At 46.0% G+C, this 26,392-nt stretch overlaps 1 protein-coding gene across 1 annotated transcript in view; it reads left to right on the plus strand.

Annotated features, from left to right (window-relative positions):
- Positions 1–24,657, plus strand: part of LOC311226464 (protein mono-ADP-ribosyltransferase PARP10-like) — a gene marked incomplete at both ends in the record, with an annotated part of 41,523 nt that extends 16,866 nt beyond the window's left edge. Inside the window, 7 exons of the mRNA XM_084311890.1 lie at positions 16,851–17,722; positions 18,222–18,440; positions 18,874–19,012; positions 19,394–20,383; positions 20,755–20,888; positions 22,088–22,262; positions 24,365–24,657. Of these exons, the coding sequence (XP_084168016.1) occupies positions 16,851–17,722; positions 18,222–18,440; positions 18,874–19,012; positions 19,394–20,383; positions 20,755–20,888; positions 22,088–22,262; positions 24,365–24,657 (2,822 nt within the window). The remainder of the gene's footprint in view (positions 1–16,850; positions 17,723–18,221; positions 18,441–18,873; positions 19,013–19,393; positions 20,384–20,754; positions 20,889–22,087; positions 22,263–24,364) is intronic.
- Between the last annotated feature and the right edge of the window lie 1,735 nt (positions 24,658–26,392).

A 26,392-nucleotide genomic window follows, 5' to 3' on the forward strand; every position in this document is an offset into this window, starting at 1 on the left:
CTCGTATTCTTGCGCAGAGCCGGTCATGTCCAGGCATGTCTTTGGCGGTGACTTTGAACTAGACCTTGGGGGTATGGCCGTGGCGCCTAGTGGATCGCTATCCAATAGGAGAACGAAATATTATGGTCTGTACTAGGTAAAAGGGATATTCCGTGTATATGTACAAAGAATACACAAGGGATATCAGACGATATACAAATACTATACAATATATATCAAGTAATAAATATATATATTCGGTTTAATCTGATCCTTCGTAACAGCCGCCTCCTAATTAGTCCACACCTAATTAGATAAGCAGAGACAGATTAACCGCACTGTCCACTACTCAATGTCCGTTGTGAGGGTAGGGCAGTTCACAAAGTCAGGGGGTCATGGTCGTCATCAAGAGTGTCGGGGAGCCTTGGCAACTCTATCAGCCTCGCCACGGGTCTGGTATATGTCCGCCCTTGGACGAGCACTTCTGCCGCTCTGACCTTTCCGTCGGCACCAGTGATCACTTTGCTTACGCGGCCGGCCGGCCACATAGCTCGGGGTAGTGACTGGTCGATAATCATGACGACTGTACCTTCCGTCAAATTGTCTCTTTCTTTCACCCATTTCTGGCGGGTCTGTAGAGACGGTAGATAGTGGAGGAGGAAACTGTTCCAAAACTTGTCAGCCAATACTTGACTGTACCTCCACATTCTTCGGCCGTTCGCTTCTTCAGGCCTGTACACTGTCTGTGGGAGCGCGGGGTCCAGCCGCCCCATCAAGAGAGTGTTGGGGGTGACTGGGTCGACATCTGCTACATCACTTGAGACGTAACCGAGGGGCTTTGAGTTCAATACTCCCTCGATCTCCGTGAGGACTGTCGTGAGGACTTCTTCCGCCACGGTCTGGGCCCTAAGCACGGCGTACAGGGCTGTCTTTATTGAACGTACTTCTCGTTCCCAAGTTCCACCGAAGTGAGGTGCATTCGGGGGGTTAAACTGGAAATCAATCTGAGATGGAGCGAGGTGGGTCTTAAGTTCTGGGCCCATAGCTTGGAAGCTCTCTCTCAGCTCTCTTTCTCCGCCTTTGAAGTTTGTCCCGTGATCAGACAATAATATAGACGGTTTTCCTTTCCGCGATGTGAATCTCCGGAAGGCCATAAGGAATGAGTCCGTACTCATGGTTGGAAGGAGTTCTATGTGTATCGCTCGGGTGGTCATGCATTTGAATACAATACCCCACCGCTTCTCCGTCCCTCTTCCTTTCTTTACATACAGCGGGCCGAAACAGTCCATACCGGTGGAGTGAAAGGGCTTGTCGCCGAGTCGGAGGCGACAGGGGGGTAGGTCAGCCATCCGGGGTATACTGGGCTGTGCTCGCCATTTACGACAGTCTAGACAGGTCCGCTGGAAGCGTCGTACTGCTTCTCTTCCTTGCAGTATCCAATAACGACGTCTGATCTCCGCGAAGACTCTCTCTGCCCCGGCGTGGTGCACGTCCTCGTCGTATTTCTTTATGATGAGCTCTGTGACCTTGTGTCGGCTGTTTAAGACTATCGGGTACTTGACGTCATCCGTTAAGTCTGGGGCTCTCCTCAGACGACCACCCACTCTGATGAGATTATGGGTGTCGCTCTCAGGGGCTAAGTGGAGCAGTCTGCTGTCTGACGGGACTGGCTTTGATCCCTGCAGACAGTCTAGCTCGTCGGGGAACGAGTCTCTTTGGGCTCGCTGTAGCAGAAGGAGTTCTGCTTCTTCGTAGTTAGCTGCAGTAATGTCAGTAGTGGGCGGAACCTCTGGGTGGTGCCACAGGAATGTCTTTAGCTGCGCACTCTCAAGGGTGAGGCAGTCGTCTATGTTGGGATCTGTGGGGACGAGTGTGTGTGTCAACCCACAGAACATAGATTTCTTCTTCTCTGCCTCCTCTTCACTCGCCTCCCGTGGGGTGGGTGTAGGCCACTCTTCTTCCGGGAGCTTGAGGAACTCGGGACCGTCACTATAGAGATTGTGACGGGTGAGGTCATCTAGGGACATTCCCCGTGTGATGACGTCAGCTGGGTTCTGTTTTGTGTCCACATACCTCCAGCATGCTGCTTCTGTTAAATCTTGGATCTCTGTGATTCTGACTCCCACGAAGACCTTGTATCTACACGAATCGGACTGGATCCATGTGAGTACGGTCATGGAGTCTGACCACAGGATTGTTCTTTGCACCAGGATGGTGAGTTCACGTTGGATTAACGTGGCGAGTTGTGTTCCTGCTAGGGCTGCGCAGAGCTCTAGACGCGGGATAGATTGTTGCTTGCGGGGGGCTATTCTTGAGCGAGCCAGGATGAAGGCAGTATGTATTTCTCCTCCCTCCTCTCGGGCCCACAGGTAGGCCACTGAACCGTGGGCTACTTCGGAGGCGTCGCTGAAGACGTGCAGGTCCATCTGACATGTCTCCGGCCTCACTGTGGGTGGGAAGTAGCTGCGGCGTATGTTGACACCTGGGAGCGAGCTGAGTTCTGTCTCCCACTCTCTCCAGGTGGGGGCAAGGTGTTTGGGTATGGGGTCGTCTTTGCCCTGGTGGTGTAAGGTAGAATACATCCCAACGGGTCATATTGTCTGGCGAGTGTTCTGTATACACTCCGTCTGGTGGTCGGTAGTGAAGTCGACCTTCCCTGCTCCTTGGTCACGGGTGTGTGTTTATAATGGAGCGAGTCTGTTTTGAAGCGCCAGACTAGTCCTAATGTCATTTCTTGGGCTTCTCCTGGGATGGTCGCCATCCAGGTCTCGCTGCTTGCTGCCTTGTCCTCTGGGGAGAGGCTGCGCAGTACTTGAGGGTCGCTGCTGGCCCACTGCCGGAGATCAAAGCCGCCTTTGATCACTTCCTGACTGGCAGACCCCAGGTGGTGAGAGCAGGCAACTGCACCTCCTCATCCATCACCCTCAACATAGGGGCCCCCCAGGGCTGTGTTCTGAGTCCCCTCCTCTACTCCCTGTACACACACGACTGTGTGGCTCAGCGGAGTAGCAATACAATCGTCAAATTTGCTGACGACACAGTGGTGGTGGGCCTGATCTCTGCCAACGACGAGAGGGCCTACCTGGAAGAGGTCAAGGTCCTGGCGGGATGGTGCCAGGAAAACAGCCTCTCCCTGAACATCAGCAAAACAAAGGAGATGATTGTGGACTTCAGGAGGTCGGGGGTCAAGGACTACAGCCCCCTCAGCATCGACGGGGCACCGGTTGAGAGAGTCAACAGCTTCAAGTACCTCGGAGCCTACATATCCGAGGACTTGACATGGACCACACACATTAACAGTGTGGTGAAGAAGGCACGACAACGCCTCTACTTCCTCAGGCGCCTAAGGAAGTTCCAAGTCAGCCAGAAGATCCTTAAGAACTTCTACTCATGTACAATAGAGAGCATCTTGACCGGCAACATCACCTCCTGGTTTGGGAATAGCACTGCAAAAGACCAAAGCAGACTACAAAGAGTGACACGTGCAGCCGAACGCACAATTGGAGGGGGGCTCCCCACCCTCCAGAACATTTACTACAAGCGTTGCAAGGGGAAGGCTAAGAGAATTATTAAGGACTCGAGCCACCCGAACAACTGCCTCTTTGAACTGCTGCCGTCAGGCAAGCGATACAGGAGTCTCAAGGCGAGCACAGAAAGACTCAGAAGTAGCTTCTATCCCCAGGCCATCAGGCTGCTAAACGAACAATGAATGAACACTACACAACAACAACCACCAAACACACATAGCACACACATCCACACGCACACACTCACTTTAAACAAACACACTGTAGCACCCACTACACACACTTTATAGCACACACCCACTTTAAACAAACACACTGTAGCACCCACTCCCCACACTTTATATTTATTGATGAAGGATTGCACTACAACTCGTACACCTTACTGTAAATTGTACCTAAAATTGTACCTCATCCCTTTTCTGCTTTGCACTAGATAGTACTGTACATTAGTACACTGCATAGTATTGTGTATTGTGTATTATATGGTAACTCAGAACATTGTACATATGTCTATACCGAACAACTGTGACCTCATTTTCTTCTTCTAAATTCATGCTATATTATGTTATTATGTTATTTGATACTATCTTGTCTAGCACAGTCTCTGGAGCGTAACAGTAAGAAGCATTTTGTATGAAAGTATTCTGTACTTCTGTATGATGTGGGATATTTGTGGATATCCTGATGAAGAATGTCTCAGTCAACCGAGGCTTGGATAATGAAGAATGTCTCAGTCAACCGAGGCTTGGATAATAACAAGGTTTATTAACCAAACAGATAGATTACATAGAGAGAATGGCTGAGGCTCTCGCCCCAGGTGATCAGCTGAAATTACCCAGGTAAGACCCTTCATTGTGGTCGGGAAGAGCCCTTTATAGTTCAACAAAGGGGGTGTGTGGTCCCATTTGATAGGTCAGATGGGGGGGAGGGGGTACAGGTTTGGGGACACAGGGGAGGGGGGTGATTATTCCACAGAGAGGGGGGGGGGGGCACAGGTAAAGTGAACACAGGGGAGGGGGATATATTTACATGAGGATATATTATACCACAATACTCACTTTTCTTTCTTATAATGTGGGTGAGATTAATGTATAATATACCAGGATTGTTTGGAACAGGTAAAAGTGGGGATAATAGTTTAAAAATAGAATTATTTACATACATGATTAATAGAATTATTTACATACATGATTCATGACATGATCGACTGGACTGCGGTCTGTGTTATTTTGATATCAGAGATGTGGGACTAGATATCACCCTTTTCTTTTATTAATCGCTCAAAATACCTATATCAATGAGTGGTCCTCATCTCTGATATCAAACAACAATTGACATAATCATTAGAAGCTATCGCTGTGCAAATATCTTGGCATACCTTCAGTCGTTTATGTCGTGACTCTGGGGAGGCTAATGTGATCGTTGTGCATACAGGCATTGTAATAAACCAATTAAATACATGCACTGTCTGTGTGGTCAGATTGCACAGGGTGAAAAAACAAAATTGTGTGCATAATTAGGCTAATGTGTACAAAAACATTTTAACAACCGTTAACCTGGTGGTTAATAAAACTAACATGATTGATTATGGGAAACTGTTCAAAAATATATATATATATTTTTGCACGTTTTATGATGATTCTTGATGAAATTACTTAGGATCCAGTTGTATTTACCCTGAGTTTGAGTGTCACGTTCATCTGTGCTTGCCTCAGTTTTGTTGGTCTTTACTTAGAATCAGGCAATTTTCTCCATTTCTTCTCTATAAATGAGGAGATAAAACGTCTTATGCATCGCTTCTGTATGTAATTCTAGTGCATCACCATATAGGTGCAAAACAACGTTACATGTCCTCTTCTATGAGAGAATAAAACAACTGATTCTTTCTTGTCTGACAATACAATTTTGTAACCTAAGTAATTCAAATGTGATGTAATGTGATCATGTGGTCACTTCTTCCTTCAGCAATACATTTTAGCTCATTATTACTAACCATTGTTAATGCTTTCTCATTGATTTCTTTTCATCACATCCCTAGTTCATCGTTTTGCAGATACATACAATTGTGTGAAAAGTTTCCTTCTTGTGAAGGTATTAATCTGAATGATGTTGCGTCGTTGTTGACAAGGTGTTCTCTGTCGGTCGTGTGGCAGGGCCAAACAGTAACACATAAAAATTTAATAAATACATACAATAGACATTACCATAGTGGCTAATGTGTCAAAATAAAATTGAAAACCGTTAACCTAGTGGTTAATATAAAAGGTGATTATGATAATCGTTATGCATTGTTCTGTGGTCAAAACAAACTTGGTGTCTTGGAACAATCCAACTGGTTCTGCCCTGTTTAACAATACCATTTTGCAATGTGACTCTGTGATCATTTCTCATTGTCATTATAAAATTACAGTTCTTGTTTGTGAATCTGACAGTTGCTGTGAAGTGTTGATCATCTGTTCTCGGTCGGGGATGTGTCCTTCTGTGGTGACCTGCTGTGTGTTGAACGTATCGTACATTCAGTTGATGTTTCTGTGAGCCTGTCGTGTGGCAGTAAGACAGTAAAAAGTAAATAAATACATAACATTTTTGGACCATGTGTATTCAGAAGTCTCTTGGTCCACATGTCTCATTTGCTATGTGTCTCTTCTTGACGATGCAGTCGGGAATATTCACTGGTCGCCGTCCATTCCCTGTCAAGGGTCACTTGTCTGCGCTGCTCTCCATCACCACCACATGTCTGCCACTGTGCTCACGCTTGGCTCCCATCAGGCCCAGAGACATGGTGGTCAGGGCGTTTTTTGAATGTGTTGTGCTGGTTTCGCTGTCCTCTCCTCGTCATTGCGGTACCACTTGATGGAGGGCGAGGGCCCGCCGGTGTAGTGGCTAGTCGGACGCTCTCTCTCACACGGATGACAATCTTGTCATGGGGATCCACCTTGATGGTCGGGGCTTTGGTTCCCATCTGCAGGTGATGGGTTTGGTCTGCAGTGCCGGGGTGGAGGCCGTCAAAGGTTGATCTCCTCTTCGTCAGTGTCTCCTTGGTCAGTCTCCTTCGTGGTCCTCTGCTCCACTTTCTTGGGGATGTCTGTGGGCTGGGTTGGATGGTTCTCCCACGGTAGTTGTCGTCGCCTCTGGTTGTCAATTTTCTTTATGTGTCCTGCTGTGATTAGCTTGTTAATCTCAGCGCGGTACACAGTCTCTTGAGCGGGGTCTCTGGCTAGGCGCCGCTCTGTGTTCAATAGATACCGCTCCGTCGCTTCTTTTGGGGCGTGGAAGGTGGGCATACCCTCTCGCCTCAAGAGTGGAGTTGCGTATCTCATCACTCCATTGACTTTGACTCTCTTTGTCCCTTGCTCGAGGAGTGCTATGGCGTAAATGTCTTCCTTGGAACGAATGTCTTTCTTTTCGTTCTTAAAGGGCATTGTCTCTAGTGTCCATAGCCTCTCGACATGCTGTAGGAGGGTGGTGTCTTCTTCTGTCACTCTGGAGTGGAGGCAGCTAGTGGCTGCTGTTCGGTTAAGAGACTTAGCGAGGGGGCCTTGTAATGTCCATCCTAGGCGGGTCTCGACTGCTGCAGGACAGCCTCTGGGCCCTGTGTGGACCCGGTCTATCGGGACTATGAGGTCTGCATGGTCGGAGCCTATCAGCAGGGTCGGGGTGGCACCGTCTATGAGCGGGATAGGTAGTTGACGCAGGTGCACATATTTATCCATCAGCTTGGCGATGGGGTAGGTGTACTGCGACAGGCCTATTTCTTGGCTGGTGAAAGCATTAGTAATTCTATACCGTCTCTCTGGCTGCCCGCTTGCTGCGATAGTGAAGGAGACATTCTCGCCCTTTATCGTCTTTAGATCTCTTCTTATTGTCCGAATCGTCATTGGTTGTGTCCGCAGCTTCGTGGTTCAGGTCGCGCATCGTCTCACTCGTCCTGTCCTCTCACCAATTCGTGATCTGAGGGTGATAAACACTGCCTTAGAAAACTCCTCACATAAATGATTCAACGTCTTTCTGCTAAAGTGGAAAATCATTTTGGGATTAATTCAATTCATTGTAAATAAAATCACTTAATTGACAATAGGAAATGCAAACCAATTGCATTAGCAGTGATTCCTTACGTCAAGAAGGTCACATTCACTACAATTTTATCAGCTCTTGTATCTAACTAGATCTACCTAGATCTTACAGCATTAGGCCTTAAACAAAACTGTAAATGAATGGCCAAAGTCTTGAATTAGATAAAATAGTCTGTGATGTTAAATTGAAGTTGATCTTACCTCAGGATGCGTTGAGTGTGCCTCAGGATACTTACCTCGCCACGACTTCTCTGGCGTTTTTCACATCTCAGTATGGCTCATCATAGCATAGCATGGGGAAAAAACATAAAATCTAGGTAGCCAGTTAATTTTTGCATGAAAAACAATCATTTGTTTTGTCATCTACGTTTTAACTAACCTTACTGTCATGCATTTGTCCTAATAAACTAATCTACACTGTAGCACTCAACACTTTGATGACCATTGTTACTCAGCTGATAGAGGTGTGCCTTGCCTGATGTCCTGTCGTACAGAACCTGTGAGTCGCTTTGGATAAAAGTGTCAGCTAAATGATCAATGTTGTTGATATCTTGTACATTTAGATAATTGTGCTGCAATTTTGGTGGTTGATAATTTTGCAATCATGGAAAGTACTTGAAATTTGCAAGGAGTTAGTGGTTAAGCAGAGAATAGAAGGAGGGGGATAGTATGTTAAATTGTTTTCATCATTGATCTTTCATCTCAGGCACTTCTACTTTGTTTGGTTTTATTCAGAATTCATATCTCTAATTCGTGTGTCTCTTGAAAAGAGATGATGAAAACAACTGGTTAGTTATTGTTAGTATGGGAATTAGGTAGACTTTCATGACTGCAACATCATCATTTGTGTCTGATTTCATGTTTAACTAAGTGGTTCTCTGTTGGTCCACCAAGTCTGTGGTCAGAGTGTAGGCATACCCTGTGGGTTTCAAGTGCCCATCTAATGGTGTCTGCTATCGTCGTCTCTAGGTGTGGTCAGAGTCCTCTCTAGGCATTTGCATTGTTTTGTCTCCCAAGTGCCCACTCTGAAGAAATTTACATGTGGGTATTTGGATGCAGATTTGTTCCAAATGGTCAATCGATTGTCTCTCAGCTCTGCACTGTCTCTCGGTTGACATGCAAATTGTTGGATTTTCTGTCTTTTGTGATACAATTTGGGTGTAGTCATTCACTGTTTTGCATCTCGCCTCAGAGCCAGATCTGTAAATACAAACACATGTTAATTTTCCACTCTTTTCTAAGACCTGGGTTTGACTGTCTGTGTGCTCAACAAACATTAGCTAGATCTCATCCATCCCGTTCTTGGATGTAATGATAGTGTTATCATTTATCAATCATATCGCATATGTACTCATATGAATGTGGACCCACACATTTTGAATCATGTTTAAAAATGTCTTACAATGGAAAGGGCTAGTTATCTTTCATTGGTTCTTTAGATAAACACATTAACTCAAGTGAATATAACCTAAACATCTTACTTTTAAACATGATCTATGTTGTTTGTGTTCCAAGTTTTCAACATTGAAAGCTTATAAAGTCTAATCTAACGCTGTTTATGTGGACTACAATTCCTGTACTGCCATATATTGGGAACCGGAAGTGTTTGTTTAGCTCCCATGGTCAGTATGACCGGTACGCCCACAGATGTATTATAATTCTGAAACAGACATTGTAATTAGCTTTATGTGACTTATAATGTGTAAATTAAAGCAACATAAACACTCAAGTGATCTGAGATAGTTGTAATTTGCTGTAACTGATAGTTGTGTATATGTACAGTTTCTACGTCAAATGACTCCCTTTTCTTGACTCCTTTTGTATCACAAACAGTACTAAATTTGCAAATCTGGTATGTCATAAATGTACAGATGTAGCAGTACTGACTATCCGTATGTCATGTATGTCATAATATGTTCTGATAAATTGAAAATGGGGGACCCTGATGTAAACAAATCTGGTATTGAAAATGGGGGACCCTGATGTAAACAAGACTAAAGTCTCTCTCTGGTCTGCATCCCCTTAACAATTGTGTATTGAGCTGTGCTGTATTGTACCCATTCTGCAATCTGTTAATAAAGTTTTCAATCAATCAATGCATCTATATTTATGATTGTCATACTCACCGGGGACAGCTGTTGTGTTGGGTTGGATCCGTTACGTGTCGTCAGCAACCCGCATCTCGCCACCTCAACTCAACATTTTCCAATAGCAGCGCGCACATACATATACAAATAAAACATATACTACACGTGGATTTCACGCACCCTTGGCCTTGGGTACATTACACTTTACGTTCGCTTATGGATAGTTTAATATAAAATAATCACTTCACGGCGCGCATAGCGTGACGTCATCGCTCCATGCGACGTTCGTGCGTTCTCATTCGCCTCGGAAATAACGCTTTGCAATTCATACAGTATTTTTCCAACGAGCTCTCAATAGCCTGGAATTCCTATACCAGCGTTTTGTTACCGAATGAACGCGCCTGTGCATATGTTAAACGTAAACAAACTGAAACGATAAAACTATACTTCTCCAAATGGTTGCTCCCGTGGGTCGGTTCCGGAAATTACTATCCTAATATGTCGCGTGAACTGCACTTCAATGTTATTACCTGAACTCCAATGTTATTCTCTATATAACGGTAATAGTCTCTCAATGTTCGGCGCACGCAAATACAAACGAGACTTTAAACAGACAAAACAAACATTAATACATATAAGTTAACGTGTGTATATGTCTGACTGTATTGGATCGCTTGTTCGTTTAGTCGGCCAGCATCTGCTGCGACAAGGCATTTATCCCTTGATATATCTATACATCGTTATTAAAGTCATAACGACCGAATCCTGAACTTCGAAATTTAATAGCGATATATTAGATTATATATACCTTTTAATCACACTCACGGTCCCTTCGACCTGCGACTCGTTAAATGTACATTCACGTACTCCCGAGCGCGCTGGTCATCTTCCCGCTATCTGTATAATCAATTGGAATTCAATCCAAATACATCGTTTTCAGGAATGGAAGAGATTGTGGGCTTGAAACAATGAATATTATGACGCTACTCTGGTAATTAATAGGTTCCAATAGAGTAGCGTTTTCCAAGGATATCACATCATAATAAGCTCACGTATCTTCCTTTGTTGCCTATATTTTTAGTCTGCATCAGCTAGACTAGGGGTAGCAAACCAACACCCTTATTTTGTGCCCTAACTTTCGGTTTGGCAACAGCCAAATCCGGGAATAGCACAACAACCCATCCTCTCAGAACATCTGTCCAGATAAGGACCCAGGTACACGCGTTTCCCCGGTACGATTCTCAATACAGATCAGATATATTAATGCACATTATTCTTACTCAGCCATTATCTCAATATTTGACAACATTCTGTAATATTCACCTGGCACAGAGAAAAGCGGGAAGATTTTAATTCCTTCCATACATTTTGTCGACCATCCTATTATACTCACTTTTCTCTGTATAGTTGAATGATACAGCACGCCGGGAGGACGCAAAAAGTCTGTCACAAGTTCGTAGACGCCAATTGTGGGATATTTGTGGATATCCTGATGAAGAATGTCTCAGTCAACCGAGGCTTGGATAATGAAGAATGTCTCAGTCAACCGAGGCTTGGATAATAACAAGGTTTATTAACCAAACAGATAGATTACATAGAGAGAATGGCTGAGGCTCTCGCCCCAGGTGATCAGCTGAAATTACCCAGGTAAGACCCTTCATTGTGGTCGGGAAGAGCCCTTTATAGTTCAACAAAGGGGGTGTGTGGTCCCATTTGATAGGTCAGATGGGGGGGAGGGGGTACAGGTTTGGGGACACAGGGGAGGGGGGTGATTATTCCACAGAGAGGGGGGGGGGGGCACAGGTAAAGTGAACACAGGGGAGGGGGATATATTTACATGAGGATATATTATACCACAATGACAACTATTAAAGAACTTGAACTTGAACTTGAGGGAGGCGCGGAGCTTGAGTAGGAGGGCCTCGGCTTCTTCTGGCGTCGAGACGCTTTGCAGACAGTTGTCCACGTAGAAACTATTTCCTACACTTTGTCGGACCTCTTCATCAGCTGCTGGGTCTTCTGCGACGTGTTTTTGCAGTGCGAACGTGGCACAGCATGGGCTGCATGTGGTTCCGAAAGGGAGGACTTCCCATTGATAGATGGATGGTTGCTCATCCCCGATCCTCTCTCTCCATAAGAACCGCAGCAGGGGCTTGTCCTCTTCCACTAGTCGCACCTGCAGGAACATCCCTTTGATGTCGCCGCTGATGGCCACCTTGTCCTGGCGGAAACGTAGCAACACGCCTAGTAGAGAGGGGCCGAGTGTTGGGCCGGGCAAGAGCTCTTTATTCAGATTTTGTGATCCGATCTGGTAGCTGCAGTTAAACACAATACGATCCTTGCCGTTGTGGTGGACTTTGTGGTGCGGCACGTACCATGATTCGGTCGTCTGATCGGCCTCTTTAATGTCAATTTTCTTTATGTGTCCCGCTGTGATTAGCTTGTCAATCTCAGCGCGGTACACAGTAGCTTGAGCGGGGTCTCTGGCTAGGCGCCGCTCTGTGTTCGATAGATACCGCTCCGTCGCTTCTTTTGGGGCGTGGAAGGTAGGCATACCCTCTCGCCTCAGGAGTGGAGTTGCGTATCTCATCACTCCGTTGACTTTGACTCTCTTTGTCCCCTGCTCGAGGAGGGCTATGGCATAAATGTCTTCCTTGGAACGAATGTGTTTCTTTTCGTTCTTAAAGGGCATTGTCTCTAGTGTCCATAGCCTCTCGACGTGCTGTAGGAGGGTGGTGTCTTCTTCTGTCACTCTGGAGTGGAGGCAGCGAGTGGCTGCTGTTCGGTTGGGAGACCTAGAGAGGGGGCCTTGTAGTGTCCATCCTAGGCGGGTCTCGACTGCTGCTGGACAGCCTCTGGGCCCAGTGTGGACCCGGTCCATCGGGACGATGAGGTGTGCATGGTCGGATCCTATCAGCAGGGTCGGGGTGGCACTGTCTATGAGCGGTATAGGTAGTTGACGCAGGTGCACATATTTATCCATCAGCTTGGCGATGGGGTAGGTGTACTGCGACAGGCCTATGTCTTGGCTGGTGAAAGCGTTAGTGATCCTATACCGTCTCTCTGGCTGCCCGCTTGCTGCGATAGTGAAGGAGACGTTCTCGCCCTTGATCGTCTTCAGGTCTCTTCTTATTGTCCGAATCGTCATCGTTTCTTCGCTCCCCCGCAGCCCCAGCTGGGCCGCAGCGGACGCGAGGAGAAGGGTCTTCTCTGACCCGTCGTCAAGGACGGCGTAGGTGTCCATGACCTTGTCTTCGTAACTCAATGTTACGCGGACCACCTTCAAGAGCACCCGGGCGCCCCCGCTGCTGGCGGGGTCAATGTACATAACACTTGCCTTTGTGCTGCTTGAGGGTGCAGGCCTTCTTCTGTTACTGTCATGTAAAACGTCCAAGTGGGCTCCGTCACACCGACTACACCTCTTCTTTAAGCGGCACTCGGCTGCCATGTGACTGCGCGCACATCGGTAACAGCGGCGGTTGGACTTTATCCATTGACTCACCTCGTCGGCGGTCATCTTCTTGAACGTGTCACAGTGTGACAGCCAGTGTTCCTTTTCGCAGTACGGGCATACAATCTTCCACTTCTCTTTCATCGAGGGGGTACTGTGGTTCTTGTTGCTCTGTACTGATTCGGCTTGGTGCATGACGGTCACCAGCCTGCGGCCATCGTTTGCTCTCCTAGGTCCCTCTCTGGAGCTTGGCGCGCTCCGCACGAACGTATCCAATCGTAGGCTGTTGACTTCTCTCGCCAGGAAGTCGGCTAGGTCTAGGAGGGATGGCTCGGGACCGTTAGGATCACGGTGGTCTCTTTGCCGCCTGAAGCGCTCTTGTCGGGCGGGCGGAAGCTTCTCTAATATCCTCTCAACATTAGAGTTTGCGTACAGTTCGTGCATACCCTTTTCCTTTTGTGCCCCCAGCATCCCTACCAGGGATTGTACCTTGATAGAGAGGTCATCTAATGAGCGATTGTCTGTGGCTGGGGGTAGACGGTCAATATTCCTTATCTCTTGTATTACGTAGTCCCATATGCGTCCATAACGTTGGTCGAGGGCTGCTAGAGCCGCGGTGTATGGGGTAGTAGAGGTGGAATATGCCAGCGCTATATTGTGCGCTCTGGGCACCTTCAGGTGCTTGAGTAGGATAGCATACTTGTACGGTTCATCTGGTACATCGGACATCATTGTCTCTAAGCACATTCGTAGCTCTGTGTACTGTGCTCTGTTCTCGTGTGTGAAGTCCGGGAACGTCGGTGTGCCAAGGTACGATGCCATGGATGGCTGGCACATCGGTGAGCGTTGGAGGAGAGGCCTCCTAGGCGAGTCTCCTCTTACGTGTCGTGGTGGGCTGGTACCTGTCGGGTACCAAGGCCCGTGTACCCAGGTGCTGTTCCTCGGGGCTGGTCGTGCGTCAAGCTCACCCGTGAATTGAGTCGGGGGTCTGTAGCGCAGAGCCGCGGGGGTAAAGTCTGGGCTGTACTGGACCTCCTGGTCTTGTGGAGTACGATGCTGCTGTTGGGCTTGACTTTCCTCCTCTCCCTCTTCTTCTTCCTCTGCCAGGTCATCTAGATCCTGTAATCGTCTATTTAGTCTCTCCGCGGCATAGGCCGGTTCTTCCCTGTTGCTGGGTCTCGCATGGACCGGTCGGGGAAGGGGTTCGGAGAGGGGTATAGGCTCTCTCTGTTGGCCGGGCTCAGGGTCGCTTGATCGGTAGGGGAGGGTGCCCTAGACCCTTGTCTTGACGAGGCCCTGGAGCTCCGTGCGGAGGGAGGGGGGGTTACCCTGGCAATCAGTTGCTCCATTATCTGCGCTTGTAATTGGTCGCGCTCGGCTTCGCGCTTGATGTGAGCGAGGTCGCGCTCTGCTTCGCGCTGGGCTTGGGCTGCGTCGCGCTGTGCATTGGCGGCTCCGCGCTGTGCATCGGCGGCGGCGCGCTGGGCTTCGGCGCAGTCTCTTTCCATATTCTCTTCCGTCTGGAGGCGTCTAGTCTCTAGGCGTATGCGGTCGTCGTCACTCCGTTGCTGCGCCTGGAAGCGCTCTCGCTCGATCGCAGAGTGTTCGCGTTCACTAAGGGCTTGCGCTTGGAGTTGCGCGTGGAAGCGTTCTCTTTGGTCTGCAGATTGATCGCGCTCACTTAGTTGTTGAGCCTGCAGGCGGTCTCTTTCCATGGTAGAGTGTTCGCGCTCACTTTGGTGTTGCGCGCGGAGGCGCTCTTGTTCCATGGAAGAATGTTCGCGCTCGCTAAGCGTCTGTGCTTGGAGTCGATCGCGTTCGGTTGAGGCTGCCAGGGTGGCGATAAAAGCCTGCGCCAGCATCTTGTCCGCCTCGCTGGGGGAAGACACTGATGGAGGTGATCGGCTTCTGGTAGTACTCGTGGGAGATCCGTTCTCCTGTCGCGTACCGAGGAGGTCAATCTCCTGGGTGCGCGTCTCTTCTGGTGGTGGGTCGGGTTCCGTCCCTGGAGGGCTTTCTTTATCCTGGAGCTCTCCGGGGACTACCTCGTCGACGTTGGCGGGGGGTAAAGTCATGTCAGGTCCCTCCTGGTCCCCCCCCGTGAGCTTGGTCAGTTACGTTAGAACCCACTAGGGTCTCTACTGGCGGGGTCGCCTGGTCGGTAGGGTTTGGCATACTTTTACTATCCGCTTTTTCCGCGTTTAACGTCTGTATAAAGCTAGGTAGTAGACTGGCAGCGTAGTCCTCTAGGTAATGAGGTGGCTGCCGTCTGCGCTGCGGGCGATCTAGCTTAGGAGAACCGTTTGTGGAGTGTTCATCATTGGCCATGTCAATATTAATATTATATTAATATTACGCTAGTTACCATCCGGCTCGAAGGACCAATTGTAACTGAGGGGTACAATTCCCTGACTGTATTGAATAAGTATGGTATCATTAAACCACTACTGACTTATGTACATTACTACTGGCCATACAGTACACAGGTATATGAGATGAACACCTCCACAATGACACGGTTCCACAACAATATTGGTTAGAATAATATTTATTAGCAGCACGAAGATTATCTTACATTACTTGAGAATTAGAGTCGCGCTTGTAAGGCGAAGAATGTGCATGAATAGGTCAAGAGCGTAAGTCCATTAGAATATTACGCAGGAGATAATGAATACCACCTGTATCATAGGAATTATATCTATGGTACACTAGTAGGGCAGCGGGAGATACTAGTAGGGTCCCTCCGGTTGTAGGCCAGCAGGGGGGAGGATTTGTCGGTAACGAAAGTCTGGGTCAACGAAGAATAGGGAGACTCCAGGTACAGGAGACAGTGCAATAATCTCTTGATCCGCAGACGAACAACAGCTATTCTCCGGTATGCAGTGCAGCATGGAGGAAAGCTAGCCAGCCTCAGGCGTCCTAGAGGCGGGCTCGACGATGCTCCTCACAGGGTAAATCCCACACAGTTGTGGGTGTAGACGATTCTCCGCTCCATCAGGTACCAAAGCAAATATAATCCAGCCGAAAAGGCTCTGTAGTCGTCGGGTAGGTTATCCAGTGTACATATCCACACGGTCCTCGTCTAGGGCTCCTCGGATGACGGCACCAGGTTAAGCCGCCCAGCCTGGATAAGCACACTAGCTAGGTACGAGGAAGCGTTGGTAATGCTAGTCACTGTAGAACGGTAGCCGCACGATACACTATACATAAATAGACTATTACTGAATAATAGAATAGGTCGAACTCGACGGTACAGCGTTAAACTCTGACACTTCAGCTATCAATTCGCACGCGGTCTCAAGGCTCTATTTTGGGGCAAAACGGGCCCACTTCACAGCACGTTGTATCGTGGTGTGAGGCTTCAACTTATTGGGTAACAGTACTTCTGTATTCACCTGCGCCGTATTTATACGTTAGGTGAACAAACTAGTACCAGCCTTATTTCTGTCTCGTATTCTTGCGCAGAGCCGGTCATGTCCAGGCATGTCTTTGGCGGTGACTTTGAACTAGACCTTGGGGGTATGGCCGTGGCGCCTAGTGGATCGCTATCCAATAGGAGAACGAAATATTATGGTCTGTACTAGGTAAAAGGGATATTCCGTGTATATGTACAAAGAATACACAAGGGATATCAGACGATATACAAATACTATACAATATATATCAAGTAATAAATATATATATTCGGTTTAATCTGATCCTTCGTAACACTTTGCCTTCCTTCAACCTGCAGAAAGCATCGCATCACAGACCTCTGAAAATGGACCCGCAGATGATGGTACAGCTGTAGAACACGTAGCAGAGGTAGTCATGGAGGACCTCACAGTCCACAAAGAACCATGCACAAGCCACATCGCTATCCCTGACCCAGCGAATCTTGCCTCGGAAGCTGTAGCGGCCCCTGCAGCTGTAGAACATGTAGCAGAGGTAGTCATGGAGGACCTCACAGTCCACCAAGAACCATGCACAAGCCACATCGCTATCGCGGCCCCAGCTAAACTGGCTTTGCGCCGGATCTGCGCTTTTGCAGAGGACATCCAAATCAAAGACGACAGCGTGCACCTTGCAGGGCCTGACGAACCGGCCATCCAACATTTGACATTTGACCAGGAGAAGGCTCGGTTTCTGGCAAACGGAGAGGTGAAGGAGAGGCTGCTGCGGACCATGAGTGAACAGGGGGTGCCGGCAGTGTACACCGTGTCAGACTCTGTAGTCGTGGTGACGGCACTGTCTCTGGACTCCGTTAGCCAGGCGTGTGTCTTGTTGAAATCCCAAATGTGCGACTTCAGCATCCCTGTGGAGAAGCAATACGAGAGCGAGCTGTACTCCGCGGAGTGGTCGGCGTTCCTGCAGACTCTGGGGCTCTGCTCCGCGAGGGTGGCAGACGGAGGCGGGAACGTTGAGGTCTTGACTCTGAAAGGGATGGAGAACGAGATGGGGGCCAAAATCCTGAAGTTCCTCACTACGCCTGTCGACAGGGAGACCGTCATCTCTATGGTGCCTGAGATGCTGAGATTCATCCAGATCCATTGCCATCAGCTGCTGGCTGAAATGGACCAAGTATCTATAGTTCCATTAGAGGAAGGAGACGTTTGTGGTCTAATGGTAAGTGGTTTATCAATTATAAATGATCAGACACAATTAATTTAAATTATTTGAAATACAATGCAGTAAAGGCTGTGTTACTTGGGTGATTCTACCTGTGTGTGTATATAGGGATTGCACAGATACACATACCGTTACTGGTTTTAGATACTGGGCTATTGTATCCTATCGTGCAAATTCCCACAGTAAAAGTGAAGTGAATGGATTGGATCAGTACTTGATGTCGGTGGGTCGTTCAGTACTCAGGATTGGCGTCTGCAATGAAAAAGTGGTATACATTCTGCAATGGACCCATCTCAAACCCTGTCCTCTTTCTTTGATCCTCCCAATGGCAACTGTTGCTTTCCTCTGACAGTGAAGTAACAGTTGTGATTATAGGATCAGGAAAAGAGATAGTTGAACCATGCATTTAGTTCATTTCAGCTACCGTTTTTATTTTTTTCTTGAATTACCGCAATGGATGGGTAATTCATCATCCCTTCACCAATGTGAATGACAGATCAGGGGCCGGGCCGGAGCTTGCCAAATGGCCACCGAGTTGCTGCAGGATGTCGTCGGCTCCATCTGTACCAGAACCATTACAGTAAACCGACCCGGTGTGGCCCGTTTCCTGCTTGAGGAGGAGGGCGAGGGCACCAGCATTCTGGCGGAGATGCAGACTAAGTTCACGGTCTACATCGGTCTGGAGAAGGTGCTCTGGGAACCTTTTCAGAATGAGGTAAAGTAAAAGTAGGACAAACCATAGCTTTTGACGTCTCTTGCATTTGTGTTCTTGGTTGAGGAATTGCCCATTTTGTTTTAAATCATGAGCCATGATTGCAATGTGGTGCCCACCGTCGCCCAGGTGCTGGCTTTGTTTACATAGTCATTTATTGGATTGAAAATACACAGTGGCTGGCTGAGCCTGATGGGCAGACAGTTCTAAATAGCTTCTTTTCTTAACATAATGTGAATATACCAAAAATATAGATGGTCAGATGAAATCAGGATTGTCCCTTTGAAGAGAAACGGCACATTGACCAAATGTTTCTACCAAATGTGTCTATATTGTCTGCTTCAAGCATCCCAATTGCATTTTGTACTTTGACACAATGTACTACTAATTACCTTATTCTTACATTAGCATTGTATTCTTTTTTACATTTTTACAGGACATCTTTGAAGCTGCATGGAAGATGATGTCCCAGCAAAACTTCCAGAGAGTATTGTTGGATGGTTCTACACAGGACCTCATGGCAGTTTCACCTCAAACTGATCAGAATTTAAACCCTACTAATTCTTCAGATAGAGGTACTGTAGTGTTTTCGTTCATTGCACTTTTAGTTCAAGTCAAGTCAAGTCAAGAGTTTTATTTGTCACGGCATACAAGTATACAATGAAATGCGGGGGGTCTTGCCCCCAACGATGTGCATAATACAATAGTAATATATAATAAGAATCCAATAGAACGACATTGTGCAATAAAACAAGTAAACAAAGTAGGGCATATCGGTATATGTACATGAGTTATTTACAGAGCATGGTAGGACATGCTAGGTCCTGTGGTAGTGCAATACACTGTTAGCTACGGATGAGGCACTGGGTCTTTATGTACACTGTTATACAATGCTATATTATATATTGGTTCATGTTCCCGTGAGGCTGTATTACTGACGCGTTCACTTCTCCCAGGCTTGATTAAGAAAATAGTCTCGGCGATAGATGTAAAGACGGGTCCGTCTGTGTTGAACGCGAACCTATGGACACAGAGGAGGATCTGTACACCACGGAGGAGGATCTGTACACGGCGGGGGAAGCCGTACCCATCAGCCAGTCGGAAGCAGGAAACCCACATGGTACTTGAAGATGCTCCACATGCCTTAGTCGACAGGGGTGTTGCAGGTGGGCCTCTGCTGGCCAGTGATGGAGCCCGGGGCCCTGACCCTAGTAACCTTGAAGAGGACGCCCAGCTGTCTCTGGCCATCCAATACTCCATGGATTCCACTAAGAGGTCTCTGGTTGACGAGGAGGACGAGCTGCAGAGGGCCTTGGAGTTGTCCAAGAAGATGGTCTGGTATGGAGGACCTTCTGTCCCTACCAAGAAGGACAAGGCTGTCCATATGTCCCTGCAGGACGCCGTCAAGGCAGCCAACACGGCCGAGATATTTGTGTGTGCAACTTACAACTGTGACCTACTCCGAGTGGACATTGCTCTCAAGAAGAAGGTTACCCAGAGACAGGTGGAGGAGAAGATGGATCACAAGAGCCTGAAGAACTTGTCGACGCTCCAGCAGAGGTGCCTGGAGGTCATCAAGAGGAAGCACGCGGTGGAGATCCAGATCCAAGGCACCAGAGCCACCATCTCCGGGTTCAAGGCCTTTGTGGACGGAGCGCTGCCCGACCTGATGCTGCTGCTGAAGAAGACCCCTTCTGACGCAGAGATCCTGGGGAGTGTTCAGTGGGTGCGGCATGAGCCGGGTTCATCGGAGAAGACCCCGTATGCACCACAAGCCACGGTCCTCATGGAGACCGCCCGGAGGATGAAACGGAAGAAGATTGACATCTTGCTGAACAATCTGCCTCACAGCATCGACTTTGAGAAGATGCAGGAATTCAATGTGACCTCCGGGAAATCCGTGAACATCTCCAGGAAACTGCTGAGTTCATTGGACCTCTCCACAGGTAACGGGGACTTTGTGAGTTTATTGTTGTGCTCAAAGGTAGAATCTGTAATGTTGTTAAACAGCGACCTGTAGGCAAAAGAGCTCTGCTTGGTATTGCGCTTTGTTTACTTTTTCTGTTTTCATGTGACATGTGGGTTGGAGTTTAGTATCTTATTATACTATGGATTTCTCCAGACCGCTCTTGGTTGACACATCGGACAAAAACAAAACATGTAAACAAACCGCAATACCAAGAGGGGCTCTTTTGCCTAGAGGTCGCTGTTTTCTGCATATTATTATTATTATTATTATTATTATATCATGATAACAGCAACAACAATTATTATTATTATAATAATGACAATAGTAATTGTTTTTATTTTCCTACAGACAATGATTTCAGTCTACTGTCTGGCCTGACAGAATCATCAATAGTGGATGAGCGCTCTGATGAGTTCCGGGATGTGGTGAGAGGTTTCTACGAAAACATAGAAGAATACCACAGCAAAATAAGAATCATAAAGGTGAAACAAAAAGACCTTCATATTTTATAAGTCATTGTCCTGTAGAAACCACATGCCTCCAAAAAAGTCTTATTTTAGGATTTGCAGTAAAACTGGTCAAATTATATTTCAATCTTTAACTCATTCTGCGCCATCGCTTAATGCGCGAGAGGGCGCTAGAACGCCACCGCTTTAATCAATGGGGGGACTGCGAGATTTGCGAGTGCTTAAAATATATCTTAAATTATAGCTATGGGGGGCGCCCTAGTGGCGAACCACATAGCGCGCTCAGCCGCGACACGGCCGACCCGGGTTCGATTCCCGAACCAGTCGTTATTTGCCGAAGGTCTTCCCCCCACTCTGTCTCCCATTCCTCCTCTGTCTCTCTCTACTGGACCGCCCAGTAGAAATAAAGCGATAAAACGCCAAAAAATAAATCTTAAAAAAAGATATATATATATATAGCTATGGGTCTAATACACCCGTCGATTATCAGTGAGTTGCTTCCAGTCAACATCCACAAATCTGTACATTTTCGTTTTATACCGTTTTGAATATTAATATAGTTTGGGTGCTTCTGAGTAATTCCAGAGAAAGACGCGATAATAGCGTTTTAGTGGAATACACTAAACACGCCCTGGACCGCGGCGCCCCCACCTCCTGCACCCAACGGCACACAGCGACAATCGGGGTAGAAATAAATATCAGATCAACGATCAAATTTATATATAGTGTTCTTACCTTGTATCTGATGTAATGCAAAATAAATAATCCAATTATCTGATCGCCATTCCAAATACTGCTCGTGGAGGTCCGTCTCACATTACCGACCGTTACATATGAACGGGCGGGCGGGGTGACTGTTCCATGCCATAGTTGTTGAGGCCTACCTCGTCTAAGTATTTAAACCCCGCCCGCACGGCTCGGATCGTCCCAGAAAAGAAACTACACCATTCCCAATGGAGTGCAATACCAGCTGGTAGGCGGCGGCATTTGCCCTTTTGCGATCTCAGACCCATTCCCACTGATAACATCAGGCTGGATGGATGAAAATGAATGGATATAACTAATAAAAGACTTTTCCGTAATTGGCGCAGAATGAGTTACGATTTTAGGACATTTTAATTCCTAAAATGGTCATAATGATGATGATAATAATGTATCATCATCCATGCACCTCACCACCTTTTGAAATATGTAATAATGATGTACTTTGTCAGGTTGAGAAGCTCACTAATAGCCTGCTGTACAATCAGTACAAGTTGAAGAAAGTCAGCATAACCCAGAGCGCCACGGAAAAGGAGATCGAGCAGACTCTGTACCACGGCACGAGCGAAGCAAGTGTGAAGGAGATATGCATTCATGGGTTCAACAGGAGCTTCTGTGGAAAGAACGGTATGGTCCTTGACTTCTACACCTCTGGTCTGAATGGACCCATCTCAAATCCCACCCTTTTCCTTGATCCTCCAATCACAACTGTCCAGGGTATCTGCAGGGTGTTAAAAGGTCTTAAAAAAGTATTGAATTCATAAGATTTAAGGCCTTAGCTATGGTCGTAAAATGTGTATAACATTTAGCTCCAAGTGGTATTTAAAAAGGTCTTAAAACATCTTAAATGTAACTTGTTGAAACCTGCAGATACCCTGTTGTCGCCTCCCTAGCGTATCTTGTGACGCGTCGAGCATCCCTACTGTAACTGAGGGGTACAATTCCCTGACTGTATTAATCAAGTATGGTATCATTAAACCACTACCGTCTTATGTACATTACTGGCCATACCGTACACAAGTATATCAGATGAGAACTCCTCCACAATGAAACGGTTTCCACACAAATACTCGTTTAGAATATTTATTACAGCAAGAATATTATATTACATTACTTAGATGCGCTTATAAGGCAAAGAATGTGCGTAGGCAAGTCAATATGGATATTAAGAATTATATCTATGGTACTCTGGGAAGATAGCTGGAGATACTGAAAGGGGGGTACTACCGGTTGTAAGCCAGCAGGGGGAGGCGATGCTCTATGCAAAGTCAATGGGTTCCACAGGGAGCTTCAATAGGCACCTGGAGACGGTATATTGCTCCCTGGCTCAGCGGGGAAAGGCAGCTGTACTCCCAGTGTGCGCGCCGCACAGGTGAAGCCGTGGAGTCTCTCCTTGAGACGGGCTCGAATGATGTCCTCACGGTAGATCCCACACAGCAGCGGGGTAGACGGTTCTCTGCTCCAGCAGCCACAGTCAAAGCAATGAAGAATAATAATAATCATCCTGCCGGAAAGTGGCTCTGCTGGCGCCGGGGAGATCCTCCGGTGCGCGGTGATCCACGGTTGAACTTGACGTTACTATCCTATTAGCACGCGGCAATAAGTGCTCTATGTAGACACACAATTACTCACTTCACGTGGTCTTTGACTCGTAATGAAGGCTTACTAATAAATAGCGAACGATACGTTGAACAAACGTAGTAGGATAACACGACTCTATTTGAGGCAATACGAGCCCTACTCTACCGCACGTTGCATAGTGGGTGAGACGTCACTTGGGTAACTGAACAAGACTGAACTTCAACTCGAACTGAAAAGGGGCGAACTAACTCAGTATTCACCTACGCCATATTTATATGTACGGGGAATAATCAAGTGCCAGCCTGCTCACTGTCTCGTAGCCCTGGGCAGAAGCGGGCATGTTGAGACAAGTCCTGTCGGTAGCTTTCAAGTCGGCTCTAGGGGTAAGTCACTGGCGCTGGTGGCACGCCATCCAATAGGAGAATGAAATATTATGGGCTATAGTAGGCTAAAGGGATATTCCGTGTATATGTACAAAGAATATACAAGGGATATCAAACGACATACAAATACTATTCAATATATATCCATAAATAAATATATATATTCGGTTTAATCTGATCCTTCGTAACACCTACCAATATGACGCAACGATATAAACACATTGGCCACGCTTGTCCTGTTATGCGATTTAGAATCACCTGTTTGCCTACCAAGATGTCTGTGACAATGTATTGTATCTTGTTTATACTGTATGTGGAATTGTAATCTTTGTGATTACAGGTGCAGGTCATACATTTGAATATCGTGGAATATTTATTTCAGTAATTCAATTCAAAAAGTTAAACAATCATATATTATAGATTCATTACACACAAAGTGAAATATTTCAAGCCTTTATTTGTTATCATTTAGATAATTATGGCGTACAGCTAATGAAAACCCAATTCAGTATAAAGATTTTAATATTTGAAAAAGTTCAATATTGTAGACTCACGGTGTCACACTCTAGTCGGATAATTAAACTGAAAACACCTGCAAAGATTTCCTGAGCCTTTAGACTGTCTCAGTCTGGTTCAGAGGGCTACACAATCATGGGGAAGACTGACTGCTGACTTTTCCACGATATTCAAATGTATTGAGCTGCACCTGTATATTGGAGGATATCAGATGAGACTTTGTTGACTGGTAATGCCTTCTCTCCACAGCGACCGTGTACGGCCAGGGGGTGTATTTTGCCGTGAAATCCGCTGTGTCTGTCCATGACACGTACTCTCCTCCAAATGCATACGGACACAAGTTTGTGTTTGTGACGAAGGTTTTAACGGGAGACTACGCCAAAGGCCTTCCCTCGATGAAGATGGCCCCTTTGAAGGAGTGCTCCGACATTCCCCTCAGATACGACAGTGCGACGGACAACATTAGCAATCCCTCGCTCTTTGTCATCTTCAACGACACGCAGGCGTATGCGGAGTACCTCATTACATGTCAGAGAGTCTAGCATGCACTGTAAGAAAAAAATCAGTAAAAAAACAGTAAATGTCTGGCAGCTTGGCGGCCAGAGATTTACTGTAAATTTACATTGAAATACCCCAATTAAAATAAAGTGGAAAAGCAATAAATTTACAAATAATTCTGTGTATTATTTTTGCAGAGAACCACTGTTAATTGACAGGTTAGGCTCAGCAGTGAAACACTGTTATTTTACAGGTTTTTTCCTACATTATTATGATCAAACACCTTCAATAAAGTGACAGAACTTAAAGTTCAGCAGTGAAACATTGTTATTTCACAAGTTTTCCCTACATTTACGATGAAACTCCTTCTATTAAGTGACATAACTCAAAGTTCAGCAGTGAAACACTGTTATTTCACAGGTCTTTCCTAATTATTACGATCAAACTCCTTCAATAAAGTGACAGAACTCAAAGTTCAGCAGTGAAACACTGTTATTTCACAGGTTTTTCCTAAATTATTACGATCAAACTCCTTCAATAAAGTGACAGAACTTAAAGTTCAGCAGTGAAACACTGTTATTTTACAGGTCTTCCCATAATTATTACAATCAAACTCCTTCAATTAAGTGACAGAACTCAAAGTTCAGCAGTGAAACACTGTTATTTCACAGGTTCTTCCTAAATTATTACGATCAAACTCCTTCAATAAAGTGACAGAACGTAAAGTTCAGCAGTGAAACACTTATTTTACAGGTCTTCCCATAATTATTACAATCAAACTCCTTCAATTAAGTGACATAACTCAAAGTTCAGCAGTAAAACACTTATTTTACAGGTTTTTCCTAAATTACTACAAACAAACTCCTTCAATAAAGTGACAGAACTTAAAGTTCAGCAGGGAAACAGTTATTTCACAGTTTTTTTCTAAATTATTACGATCAAACTCCTTCAATAAAGTGACAGAACTTAAAGTTCAGCAGTGAAACACTGTTATTTCACAGGTGTTTCCTAAATTATTACGATCAAACTCCTTCAATAAAGTGACAGAACTTAAAGTTCAGCAGTGAAACACTGTTATTTCACAGGTTTTTCCTAAATTATTACGATCAAACTCCTTCAATAAAGTGACAGAACTTAAAGTTCAGCAGTGAAACTCTGTTATTTCACAGGTTTTTCCTAATTATTACGATCAAACTCCTTCAATAAAGTGACAGAACTCAAAGTTCAGCAGTGAAACACTGTTGTTTCACAGGTTTTTCCTAAATTATTACAATCAAACTCCTTCAATTAAGTGACAGAACTCAAAGTTCAGCAGTGAAACACTGTTATTTCACAGGTTTTTCCTAAATTATTACGATCAAACTCCTTCAATAAAGTGACAGAACTTAAAGTTCAGCAGTGAAACACTGTTATTTTACAGGTCTTCCCATAATTATTACAATCAAACTCCTTCAATTAAGTGACAGAACTCAAAGTTCAGCAGTGAAACACTGTTATTTCACAGGTTCTTCCTAAATTATTACGATCAAACTCCTTCAATAAAGTGACGGAACGTAAAGTTCAGCAGTGAAACACTTATTTTACAGGTCTTCCCATAATTATTACAATCAAACTCCTTCAATTAAGTGACATAACGTTAGGTTATGACTATAACCAAGTTCTGTTAGTTAGGGGCGATGCTTGGCATCGCCTTCTGCACTATCTCGCGTACGTGCACGCGTACTGAATAAACCACAAATGTACCTCTAATACCAGTATTAGTCTGACCACACCCCTCAT

This window comes from Notolepis coatsorum, assembly GCF_963971535.1.
Source record: "Notolepis coatsorum genome assembly, chromosome: 4".
Taxonomy (NCBI): Eukaryota; Metazoa; Chordata; class Actinopteri; order Aulopiformes; family Paralepididae; genus Notolepis; species Notolepis coatsorum.